This window comes from Lethenteron reissneri, chromosome 8 (assembly GCF_015708825.2).
Source record: "Lethenteron reissneri isolate LAM-NWPU_2019-01 chromosome 8, ASM1570882v1, whole genome shotgun sequence".
Classification (NCBI taxonomy): Eukaryota; Metazoa; Chordata; class Hyperoartia; order Petromyzontiformes; family Petromyzontidae; genus Lethenteron; species Lethenteron reissneri.
Genome location: NC_083786.1, coordinates 3,484,137 through 3,498,039, shown reverse-complemented (window position 1 = coordinate 3,498,039; position 13,903 = coordinate 3,484,137). Strand labels below are relative to the sequence as shown.

Sequence of the window (13,903 nt, the reverse complement as noted above, 5' to 3'; positions counted from 1 at the left end):
AAATAGTTACTTCTGAAATCTTTCCAAGGAACTCATTACCCACACCCTGCCCTGCTATAGAGATATATCTTCCTTCCACAGCAGGCAAAACCGACGCGTTTAACTTAGCCAGATTTAGTGCGGAGCGAGAACTTAACGTGATGGCTTCATTGAGCAGGTGGCCACGGCAGAGGCCATCAACTCCAAGGTCTCACCAGTGCCAGATCCGCATCGTGACCCAAGCCACCCGGCCACCTGTCATGCGCATCACCGTCGGCGTCATCATTCATCTCCTTTCGCCAGATTATTAAGCGGCAATGGAGCCGTGTGAATGGCCACCCGTGGTTGCCTTTGCCGGGCCCAGTACGAATGCTTCGCTCGGGCTCAGTCTCTCTTCTTCTAGATCTCTCATGAGTGTCTGCATCTCTCCACCCAGTTTGTGTTTGTCTCCCCCTACTTATATTTCCTTCCACATCTGTGTCACACCGTCAGCTGTGGGATCCTGGCCGGGTTCATTGTGTAGTTTTATTCCCTTGACTTTGTCTCATGAGGTTGTTTTCAGCCCGAACTCTCTACTGCGCTCCATAATAAAGTTTTTTTTGGGGGGTTAGATCGCGTAAATATAAATGTGTCGTTAAACCCGCGGGTGGTGGCGGGTTTAATGAAACATTTATATGTATGCGAAGTATCCCAAAAGCCCCTCCGTTATGAATATTGGTCGCGAAAGCCACCGTGTTAAACGTATCTACTAGACTACCTCAAGTTCTTTAATTGCCATGTAATATCGTACGGCACGCTTTAATAATTCCCTACAGAAACCAGCTGCTGGCTACAGGAACTGGTTGGTCGGTGCTGTTTGCTGGAATCACGGTCATAAGGTCAGCGACTGTGGGGGCTAATCACGCGGCCTGTAATCCAGCACTGTGAATGCAGCAAGGGTTGCGAAACGCCCTTCCTAAGGGTGTCGAGATGCATGAATCGGTCCGTAACAACTTGATGTGTCGAGGACGGCAGAACTTGGGCAATTCACGACACCGGGTGCTGCCTTCCCACTTTTCTTCGGTCCCCCGCGCCTTTTCAGTTGTTCTCACAGAGACGCTCTGAATCTGACTCGGTGGAGAACATTGCTGACCAGCACTCTTAGCTATCAGGCTGCCTGAATGGTTTAACGGAGTTAATCAGCTTTAGTAATCCACCATTCACCTAAACTTCCATTGTTAAACAATGACAACATTAAATTCAAACTATGCTGGAGTGATGTATTTCGGTAATTAACTACGTAAAGGTTTAGCGACACGGAAGATAGATATTTAAATATGTAGCTTCTGGAGTGTTTGGATAGTTCTTATGATGATATATTTGCTTGTATGTACATACGTGTGCATATATGCCGGGGGCAATCTGAGTAACCGGAGAATACCCACACAAACGAGGGGGATAACCCTCAAGACGTGACTGTGAATATCGTCGCCAGATGCCATCGGTTGCAAAAGGAATCATCCAAACGCACCTGAGCAGAATTTTTCTTACAAAAAAATGTTTTACAGCATCAACATCGATTCGTCAACGTAACCTGTCCTTTTCTTTATTTAACTTATGAATGCGCCGCAGTTGATGACTGAGAGAAATGTCAACCCCTTGCGCTCGTCACATTGTCGTCTCAGCTTACTAACAGAACTCAGCATTAACGATCACACCGTCTTATCTGCAGATGAAGGGGCGCGCTCGTCATTTATATATAAAGCGGGCGAATCCGAGACGCGCTTGGATGATGGCTATAGGCGTGCGCGTGTGGGTAGACGCATTGATTTATGGATGGGCGGATGGACGGAGCGAGAGAGATTTGCTTACTTACCTCGGAGTAATTACTGCAAGCCACCCTTATTGCTCACTGCCTCACTTATTTATAGATATCCATACTCGAGTATGCCTGATGCTGTCGATTTCGCAGATTGTCAGCTCACTCCCTTTGACGGTGCCGATGTGTAATTTCAGCAGAAGTTGGTTCATTTAATCAAATTAAAGATTTGCCATCCCGTGACGGTGACTGTTAAGACAACGGGCGTCATTCACACACATCGGTAACTGCGATTGTCATCGCAGATATGTGAACATCACCTGCAGTTGTCAATGATCATTATTCATTTATACGCAGTCCCTGCTTTCCTTGAAAGACGCTCAAAATCACTGGTCGCAATTTAGGTGAATACACGGTTTGATGCAAGGCCATACGTGTCTACGTACCCAGATGATTTATGTGGCAATGTTCATCTGCATTGGCAGCCCTGTGTCCCCGTGATGGAAATTCCACATTCCTCTTGTGGGGGGCCAGTCTGTTACAAAGGACAACTGCTGTTGAAATAAAGGACATCGATCAATATATACTGTATAAAAAGTCTATAAACCCTAAATTAGTTTGCATACAAATGTTTTATTGATAGGATATTAGAGTGCACCATTCCATATTGATATAGCAATAACATAGTACAGTGTTGCGTGTTTCTGTATTTGGTAATTAAACAATGATCATGTAATGGATGGACTCACCCCCGTCATATGAATGTGGATTTTCCCACGATTGGCACAGGGCTGTAAACATACGATGAGCACTGTGTAACCGCTCCATCCCAAGCTGTTGACACGCAGTGCTTTATTCCCATCGCAGCATGCTGTATACAGATGCAATCACGTTGGGCATGGGGGACAGTGTTTAAGGAGCGATAACACAATGTAATGTTACCATTACCAATTACCGTGATGTATATGTTTATTGAATAACGTTACTAATATTACAGAGCATTTAATGAAGAACATGTCCCTAATGGTGGTAGTCACAGGCTGTAACGTATTATTATTACGCACATTGTGATTACCCCAGCCCGCATGTCCAAATATGTAGGTCAACAGTGAAAATGAACACAGTGGTCCTGCATTATGGACAATGGATATTCGCACAGCGTGGGGCTAATAAGGTTAATTGGCTAGGACTCCCAAATGTCTGCTCCCCGCTAACGGATACTCCGCCTCGCACACTTAACGTGCGTGCGCTCCTTGGGACGCGGTGCAACGGTTAGCGGAGGTCGCCGGTTTTTTGGAGCGGATCTCCCCGCGCAGGCGGCGAAGAAGCGACGGCGCAAGTTTCTTGAATCTCTCCACACACCCTGCCTGCCAACGCCGGCTCTGTCCACCCAGGATATATTTTTAAAAACCGGAAACAGCACAGTTAGGTGGGGTAAAGTGCGGGTACTGCCACATCTCGCAGGATGTGCGGCCATTGTGGAGGTGCAGGCCAAACTGCCCTCCGTAGAGGGACTTGGTTTTGTTTTAGTGGAGGCCCTTCTGCCAGCAGTGGCAGTGAGCAGGGAAATGCAGGGCTGCACCTTTAACTTGTATAAGGTCCAAAAGTGGATTGCATGCTGAGGACGTATAATGTAGCACATAGTGAATTCGTTTAATTCAATTGTTTGTATGTATGTTGAATTCCCTTCGTACCGTAATATGAGCAGATGCATATTGTATACAATAACAAACTATAGATGCTAAAATGAAACCCAAGAATGTAATTTTTTTAGTGGAGTCCTGCATTCAGACTATTGGACAATCTCTGAATGAGTCTGTTGTGCATTGGAGAAAAACAGTACGTAGAGAAAGCCCACGCACACAAGGCCATAAACACTCGTCAAAAAAAACCTCGACCTACTTGCTGGACTGTCGTCTATTGGCCACCACGTATGCCAACGGATGGGTGGGTGTCTTGTGCATTCGAACAAAACTCTGTGCGACTCATGAATCCCAATCCCAAAGTATGAATCCAGTAGCAGCGTGGATCTTTGTCAGCTTCTATCAGCTGGGGAGGGCGAGAGGGAGGGGTGGTCTAACGGGGGGGGGGGGGGGAATTCATCACAAGACTCCAAACTATTTAAAACGTTTGGCTGATCCTGCCCTTTGAGTGGAACCATGTATCCTTGAGGCCATGCCTTTTGGGGGCCCATATTCAAAATCATTGGTTTTGGACTATATTTGTGCCACAGTTGAGCTTTCTGACCCCTTCTTGAACATCATTCGAATTGGCATGAGACACTCCCAGTCAGAATGTTATTATTGTCCGTGTACTGACCGTGCTTAACTCAGATGTGAAAGGTTTTATTGAAATATCAAATGGAGAGAACTTCGGTTCTGTTAAATGGAGTGGGCGGGGGGGAGCTAAAATTCGTATCAAATAGTGAAACATATGAATTGGGCAGGATGGAAATGTGGAATTTACAGCACTAGTTCAGGGCCACCATCAGAATTGAGAAACGTGGCATTGTACACGACTCAGAGGCTTGTAGTACACCACGCCTCATTGTACGCGCATTCACACATTCAGCACATACGCTGCGTTGCGTCGCCGTTCACAGGGGAAGAACCGACGCCATATATATATACTCTGCAAACCGTTACATGGAGGACATTAGCAGAGAACGTTAACACTCCCAACTCAGCGCGCGGCTCAACGCGATAAGTCGTGCGGCGGCTGCGATCACACCCCGGCACCAACCCAACACGCAAGTCAGCCCTCCCTCATCCTTCCCCCAGCGCAGCCAGCCACCCTCCCACCCACATCGCCACCACCACCCCGTGTCTCCAGCCATGCACCCCCCCCCATCCCAATCCAAAGCCATAGCCCACCCCCACTGCTATCCCACAACACCACCACCACCACCCCCAACCTCCAGCGCTGCCTGTCATTCTCGCGAGGAGCGAGCTCCTTTTGCCATTGCGCGAGTCGCGGGCTGCCGCTCCGGGCTTCAATAATAGCGACGGGTTCGCAGGTGGCCGTGCAAGGCAGCAGCACCCGGGTTCCCTTCACACGCGAGGCAGCAAACGCCCGTGCGGGTCTCACGGACTGGACGAAGGGGAGAGAGTGACCCGGGCAAGCGAGCCGGCCCGCAGCAGCAGCAAGCAGCAGCCTTTAGCCCGCGGGACTGCCCAAGCCATCGTGCGAGTTTCGTGAGCTCAGCGAGACGGGGAAAGAGAGGAGGGGGGGGAGCATCGATATCTGCAGTGAGGTTTTAAAGCAGCCGGTTTCTCTGCCAGCAGAACTCAGTGGAGACACAGTGGCAAGAGAGAGAGAGAGTGGAGGAGAGAGGGAGGGAAGGGGAGGGATAGCGTTAACAACTGGCCTCTATGCAGTGTGAATTAAACGGCTGCGAGTTTGAACAACGGCAGCTGACTCGAATGTGACAACGCCTTCAATCCACTGCAGCCAGGAGTGGAGTTTGGAAGAAAAATAAATCGAACGTCAAGATAGAGCAGAAAACAAGCAGACAAACGTGTTCTTCTCTGCGCGTCTTCATTCAGACCGACGTTGAGTTGCGTAAAAACTTCTGAAAGTCAAGAACTTGCACGTGAGTTTTTTTTTCAAGGAACCTTTCGTTGCTCTCAATGGGTGTGTGTCCGCGCTGTGTTTTTTTTTTGTCATGACCGTGGTAGTTGCGTGGCACGCGGTGCGTTTGCTTGTCAACGATTGTGACGAAAGTGTGTTAATGTGGGTGGTAATACGGACACTTACATCTGATGCAATTGCTTTGCTGTTTCGTAATCATTCTGAATTGAGATTGCACTGGCAATGAATCAGAAGTTACGGGCAAAACATACGAAAGAGGTGTTAATTTCGGGAAGAAACGAGGAATGACTGTTACCTGCCCGTAAATGCCATCGATCTAATAATGGCCTCCATGCGATGAAATCACGGCGGGCAGTGAAGTTTTTCTTGACATAGTCTCATACCGCGTCGTATGTATTTATATTGGACTTTTTTCGCACCGTACATAGGCAACCACGCTAATCGTAGGTGCGTTCTATCTGTTCAAATTAGTTCATGTTCGTGTATGATACTGGGACGGAATTAAATCTTGCAATTAAATAAAAATACACATTTTGAATCCGTGCAAATAAAATTACTGCTTGCAATTTGTTGAGTGGGAGAAGATTTTGAACATGATCACTGTGGAATCGTAATAATGATGCCTGTACTCAACATGAGCGAGCATACATTCTTATTTTCTTTCTACAAATTGTCATTGTTTTGGTTATACGCCGAGCATAATATAGCCACAGTAATGAGCACCAACCGTATTCGTAATGCTGTGTTCTTGTAAATATTTACAAATGTAATGGTGCCGAGTGCATTATACGGAGCCTCTTATTAGAAAGAGCATACGCGAAGTTCTGCACACGAACGCGTTTAAACAAGAAACTGAACCGTTTAGTTTGATCAAACACGGGGACCACAGCCGTAATGAATGTGAGTGGATACAATCTAGTGTACATTCCTATTCCGCGTAATAGCCATCGCTGAGTAAAATGTGAATCTCAAACTCACGACATCCACTTTTTTGGGGGAGTGGGAGAAAGGTTAGATTTTTATCTCGGTGGCTTTTCGACTATTTAAATATTTAAAAAATGTGTTTTACCATTCTGGTCTAATGCACTTCATTCCTTAGTGACATCCTCTCCAGTAAAAGAAAAAAAGCACAAACTAGCTATGTTAAATGCACCGATAACAAAATACAGTGATAAAACATAATGTCGTGATAACTCTATAATGTAGGCGTTTTTTTCTTCAAAAGTGCTCTCCATTGTAATGATGCATTTTACTGAGTGTGTTAATATCGACGCTTGTGCCACAGTGAAAATAAATACGTAATACAACCCAACACGCTCCTCAACAACACTGCCTTCAGAGAAATTAACGATGTATGATTGGCGACGTTTCGGGCAATGGCCCTGAGGCAGTGTTGCTGACGGGCGGGTTGAGTGTGCGTGTTGATTGTGCTTGCTGCACCACTGCGAAAGTGGCGGCAGCAGCATAGCCAAATAATTCGTGAAAATAAAACGCGCAAGCGATTGTGTGTTCTATTGTTGGTCTCAAACCCGCGAACCTGACGTGTAAATGAATACACATCCTTCCTGTTAATTACCATGTTATATATGTACACACGCAGCATACATTTGCAATGTGCTTCTACAGTTTTGTCATGCCTTAACGTTATCCAATAGGCTCTATTATAATAATAATAATGATATAGTAAGACCGTGGCTCATGAGCACATGGTCCAAGAGTGTATGCAGATACATCACTGTAAGTGGACACACGCACCGCACCACCACTGCATGATTTTTTTTTAAGAACCCTGTGTTTGGCATTGGTCTAATTACACTTTTTAAAACCCTTATTGCAAATCTTGCAATGTATGAATAGAACATTAGTGGTGTGATTTTTTTACAATCATGTTTATTAGCCCAACATTAAGCATATTCACATCGTTACACAATACGATTTAAAACAGCCACATCGCGATCATTAAATGTGGCATTACGACAACGTGCACGGTGTTAATCTTACGCACGCACGCGGTATTCACGGGTCATCATCGCCGCTGTGGCAACTTGCCTGGCCATACGCTCGTAAAAGTCGCGAGCTCGCATCCCAGTCAAGGGTTGAATCGTCTCCATCATCCCCTGAGGGTCAATAAAGCAGGCATCGCGGTGGCAATTTCCTCTGGGGAGGACTGTTCCCGGCCATTGGAATGTGTAATTTCCCACTCGTTTTTGGCTCAGTGTGTCCACACAAGGCACGGGCCACTGCCCATCTCTCAGAGGTCGCAACCGGGTACCCGATACCCGTACCCTACCCAATACCCGGCTACGGGTAGCCGTTTGCGACCCTGGTGCGGCCGGGTACGGGTACGGGTAGTCCGTGAGTCACTGGTGAGTCACCATTTGTCACTCATTTCGGGTAGGGTACGGGTACGGGTAGGGAACGGGTACCCGTACCCAGCTGGGTACGGGTTCGGGTACCCATTTGCGACCCTGGTGCGGCCGGGTACGGGTAAGGAATCAAAACCCGTTTGCGACCTCTGCCATCTCTCTCGCACTTGAGCAAGAGAGACACATCTCTTGACGGCTCAACTTCCACACAGTCCGTGTCGCGCCGCGCTTGCGCGCTGCCGCGTGGCTTTGACGTTGCCGAAAGAAAATAAAAAAAACAGTCCTTGCAATTGTCGCCTCTTCCAGTCAAACGCTTCATGAACTCGCTCGAGATGTACGTATATATATATATAAAATAGCAATGTCCGTCTGGGACTATTAAATATCCATCATTATTCCATACGCGCCAATCTCTGTAACGCCACCGGTAATTGTGTTTTATGCCATTCCGCCCGCGAGGGTATAATTGCTTTCTCAGCGCGAGAGTTTGCTCAGAATTAGAACGGGGGGGGGGGGGGGCGGGCAAGAGGAAGGGGGGCCCAAGTGCCCTCCGACGGCTCACGCCACGGCGCGCTGGCGGTCCGTTTAAAGGGAGCAATCGCAGCACGTGGCTAAAGCGATGATTACTTTGAGGGGGGGGGGGGGTTACCCTACTTTATTCATTTTTAGCAGCAGTTTTTTTTATATCCCCGCACAGCCAAACAGATTCACACGGCTGGACCAAAACCGCTGCTCCCCCCCCCCCCCCCCACCGCGCTCTTTAAATAGCCCAATGCCCGATTGTGCGTAGCTCCGAGTCAAATGCGGCGAATTGCCTCCTTTAAAAGCCGGTGGGGCGACCCTCTGCTGTGCACGGCTTAATAAGCACACGGATCGCCCCGCGCAGGTGAACGCTCCTTGGGCCGTCGCGCCAACGTGCCGAGACGATGCTCGCGCCCAGCGTGGAATTTCACCAAAATGAATATTGGGGGAAGCGGATCCCCCGTTGCCGCAGCGTGTGCGCGGCGGACGGAGTTCGTCGAATTATCTAAACCGCGGGAAAGGCACCGTTGGCATCGAATGTCGTCGGTGTGCCGTGCCTGATTTGGGACAGTTTGAGGATTATTTTGAATAAGAATTGCCACCCCGGGGCGGTGTTCTGACGGCATTGCCCCCGTCACTTGAAATTAGAAGGTTGCAACTTCAAATCCTGGCCGAGTATCATCTTAGTCAATTTCGCAGGACGTTAACAATGAACGAGGTACGGAGAAACAAAGAATAATCCTGCCGTGGGAACGTGGAAATTCCACCATCAGTTCAGGGCCACAGATAAATTACAAGCAGTTATTTTCTTGTTTCATTTCAACTGTCGCGTTTGTATTCTGATTTCATCTCCTTCGTCTGTTACCATTATCCAAAAAGTACCCAATAGGATTTGATTACCAGATAACAAATCTTGCATAATACCTTCTTACACCACAATTCAGTTCATGCAGCCCCACCATCACAATTTAATTTCATCCAGAATTAAGGTGATGCTAATATGTTATTCAGTGGACATTCACTTAATCGAATGCATACTCTGCTTCTTTAGTTACCGTCATGGATTGACAAGTCCACTGCAATGGGAATGCCATAGTAATGTGGAATTTGCATGACTGGATAGTGTTCATCTCTTGCGGGCAACTACAATAGTTCGACGATGCTTCGTCGGGGTTGCACCGCGTGTTGTCCGGCACAATGTTCGACGTTTCGCTTCACAGCCTTTCTTCTGGAACTGAATTTGCGGTATAATCGGACAACCTGACAGAGGGCTTATCCAGCGCGGCCGTGATAACCTACGCAGCAGCCGCAAGAGATGAGCACCACCCAACACGGAGATACCTTGACAAAGTTGCAGTGGTCGTCCACACACATAGATATGCAAAGACAAAGATCCCCCGTACTGCCTTGAACAGACTGTAGTGGCAAGTGCTGTTCGCGAGCACCTAAGAAGGGCGGCACGGCACACGAGGTGGTGGGTGGCAAGCACCACACCCGGCCGCCTTTGTCTCCCCCGTCCTGACGTTTACATGCCATAACAGGTACTCAGTTTAAGGCTGAGTTTACCTTGGGGGAGGCCCAGGACCAGATTCAGATATTCGCCACTGTTATTAGCGTTGCTAACCACTACACTACCGTTCCCCACCATCACACACACAGACAGACCTTTCCTTTGCAGCTCAATTAGCCAATGTATCTGTGCCGCGATTCTCTATTTGTTCATTATAGGTCTATAAATAAGGGTTCCTTTACACGAACAATTAAAAATAGAACAATTACAGCATGTACGCACGATAGGCCTTTCCACTAAACGTATATAATCATTGTTGTTCGGCAGATCACAGGGAATCCTTACGTAGTCACTTTTATCTTTGTTTGTGTGTTCTTAAATTGTAGATGTCTAAAAATATCACAACAGAACAGTTACAAATGAACTACGAGTTAGTCGTGTATCCAGTCACGTTCAAATAAAAATCTGTTTGTGGTTCAAATAATCAAATCTTTTTACGAAGGTTTCATCGGTTAATGCTTTGAAATGTGCACATTTATACCCGCAGTGCATGCAAATGCACTTTGTAGCATTGTACAATAAAGCGTCACCCGTTTTAGCGAAAAAAACAGGGTCTTAGTCATTCATACCTCTTTGCAAACGGACACGTTAATTTCCACGAGCTTTGTCCGTGCAATGTTGTGTCGAACAGGCTTCAGTGCTGTATATTTAATGTTTTAAAATAACCTAATACTGAGTCCCAGTTGAGCTATTAGAGTCGAGGGAATCCAAAACAGCGGTGGGATTTTTTTTCGTAGCATGTCCCTCCGATCGGTCAGTATGGTATCACGTTGTGTTGCGAAACGACGCTGGAAGATGGTTAAACGGCGATGAGATGTTAACTACCTCGCCTGGTATACAGGAGGTCGTGGGTTCGATCCTGTCCCCTGACGCCTGCTGCGTATTTGGATTTTGCATTTTTCTCTCCCCAATGGTCGCGTTGATTTCGCTCCGGGCGCGCCGGATTTTCCCCTCCACATTTAGAATCAACATCACGCGTTTAGAGTTACTTGGCTGCTGTAAATGTCCACGTGATAAGCGACTTCGTTGAACTATCATCTGTGGCCAGGTAGCTTCTGGAAAAGAGCTACGTAGTTCAGTGGGGCCTTACTTTGGTAAAATAAAACAAATTGTAGTTTATAGATGGTTGTCTCTTCAGAGAGCCTTTCCTAAGAGCAACCGCTAGATGGCAGATTAAGTGGTCTAGATCGCTAAAGTATATATCAATACGTGAAACAAATAGAGCTATGAAGTGTATAGTAATGTAGTGTCATTCCCTTGTTTGTGTACCGACTATCGTTATAATAACTCACTCGGCATTCTCACAGACGCTGCGGTATGTGGCAACATTTGGCAAATTATTCCGTCGGGAAAACCCCATGCAATAAAAAATATATATGTAAATGTGTGTTGTGTGTATTACGCGTGAAGTCAGATCTTAAAGGTGATCTGGTTAGATGGTATTGTGGTCATACCACAGCTGATAATCGGAAGGTTGATAATGAAAACCCTGGTCAAGGCATAATTCGACCTATCATCCTTATGTACGTATAAAAATGTGTACAACTTTCGGAAAAGTCTACATTGGTTGTCCTGTGAAATGACTGGTCCTCGTCACAGAATGTGGCATGTCCACCACGAGCCCAGGAACACAAATGGATGAGAGCACCGCACAAAGCTAATTTGAACTGATTTGACACTGATTTGTGGCTAAAATGCACAGAACTCGTAGCAAAATCGTATTCTCTCAATCATTCGCCGTGAGTAACAAACATAAGGGCTCATGAAAAACTGGTTTATACCGGTGGCCATCCGATATTCAAAACCCAGGATCTTGTGTGGTGCATTTTTTAAAGTGCCGACTTGGGATATAAGCCCTCTGAGCTGCCCGGCCATCTCAATGTCCCGCAAGCGTTGAGCTCACGCCGTATGCACGCTCGCCCACTCGCCCGCTCGCTTGCACACCCGCTCGCCCACACACCCGCTCACCCGCTCACCCACTCACCCACTCGCCAGCACACCCACTCGCCCACACACCCGCTCACCCGCTCACCCACTCACCCGCTCGCCAGCACACCCACTCGCCCCACACCCACTCACCCGCTCACCCACTCACCTGCTCGCCCACACACCCGCTCACCCGCTTACCCACTCACCCGCTCGCCCGCACACCCGCTCGCCCGGCCGTTATTCCTCTGCACCTTGTCACTTAGCACCTCGTTCTTGTGTTGTCGCTGCAGATCCTTCCACGTGGGATGCATGGAATCGGCATCATCGGCAACCCTGTAGCCAATGCAGATCACTCAATTTCCGCGTGCTCCAGGTCAGACGGCATTTCCTTTGTGCTATTGTGCACACATTATGCTCTCGTATAAACGCACCTTAATAACCCTACACCGCCAGGGCACCTGCTAAAGATCAGCAGAGCAAAGGAGGGAGGATAGTGTGGCTGGTTCCGTACCGCACCCAGCCAAGCTGATTTTTGCACGCACCTCACCAGGTATTACTCACACACTGAGTCGACTGAAGGGAGGTCCAAGCGATATTCGTTTTCTTCTCATGTATGTGTTTATTTTCTTACATCCATGGATGCATACATACACAGACGCAACATACATGGATGTGTGTCTCTCCAATCAATTACTACAATGCATCTTGCTGATACGTATTCGTTCATTTACCCGTGACGTCGTTCACCATTTGATCTGCATTGGTATGTATAGCGTAACGTGAGCAAAGTTGGACAGCTCGTCTCTCCAGTCGTGGTCCTCCTGCTCATAAACCAAACGGCTTTCATGCAAAATAACAAATTGAGCCTTCAATGCGAATATTGCATATGAATGCAATATTCAGTTGTGAAACATTTTTTTTGGAAAGTGTCATTGAGTCTGAAAGACTTGTACAGAATGATCCTGAAAACGAAAACTACTGAGCTATACAGATTTTTTTTTTCAGAAGCAACCTGGCCACAAATGATAGCTCTACAAAGTAGCTTATCACTTGGAAATTGAGAACAGCCAAATACTCTAAATGCATGTTTCTAAATGTGGAGGGAAATCCCGGAGGACCAGGAGAAAAATCCACGCGACCACGGGGAGAACAGGCAAACGCCAAACATACAGGCATCGGTTGTTTGGCCAATTCCTTTAAAGATTATGTTTTTGCAAGTGGGAGAAATCTGCAGGGACTGGAGAAAACCCAAGCCCACGACAGGAGAACATCTATGTTTTTTCAAAAGTAATGGCACCAGGAGAAGGGTAACGGTAAGTTGAGATGACATTTGGCTGTTGAGATTTGCATTCGGAATGATAAAATCGAGATGATGTTTTCAAAATACTGGCCCACCTGATTGAAGGGCATTCATTCATTCACTGGTTATTAATAAAACACCACTAAGCACCGCTGAAAACGAAACTGGCGAACAGACCTGCCATTGCAACATAGACAGAGAGCACAAATTGAAAGGTGAGTTGCATAACAGTAATATCACCTCGTAATGACAGATGTCAAGGACAGTCACTCTGTGCCATTGTGTGGAGGAAAAAAATAAATATCTGTTACAGATGCAATATTGTTTGGTAATTAAGATATGTCGTCCGTTATTCAACAGTGCGAGATAAGCATAACCTCCAATTCCCAGTGCCAAATTGAACCACACCAGACTCTTTAACTCTCTACAAAAATGTTGTAGAGTGGCGAGATGTTAACTACCTCACTCGGTATACAGGAGGTTGTGGTAAATTTGAAGCTTTCATGACTGCAATGATTCATACTCTTAGTTCTTTCCGTAAAGTCACGTAGGTAAAAAAGTTAATTAAAATTCATAAAACATTTAATAATAAACTTGTGTTGCCTCCGAAACGTCGTGATTTAATTTTTTTATTTTTTATTAATTTTAATTTCATTTTTTACCTACGTGACTTTACCGAAAGAACTAAGAGTAGGAGGTTGTGGGTTTTATCCCGACCCTGACGCTTGTTGTATATTTGGAGTTTGTGTGTCACTCTCTCTCTCCGTGGTCGCGTCGATTTTTCTACGGGTCCTCCGGTTTTTCCCTCCACATTTAGAAACATGCATTTGCAGTATTTAGCTGCGAAA

General features: G+C 46.6%; 1 protein-coding gene across 1 annotated transcript in view; it reads left to right on the top strand.

The window, feature by feature from the left end:
- The window catches only part of LOC133360020 (estrogen-related receptor gamma-like), a 305,356-nt gene that overhangs the window by 43,022 nt on the left and 248,431 nt on the right, over positions 1-13,903 (top strand). Inside the window, 1 exon segment of the mRNA XM_061578583.1 lies at positions 12,046-12,128. Coding sequence (XP_061434567.1) covers positions 12,061-12,128 — 68 coding nt within the window. The 5' untranslated portion in view covers positions 12,046-12,060.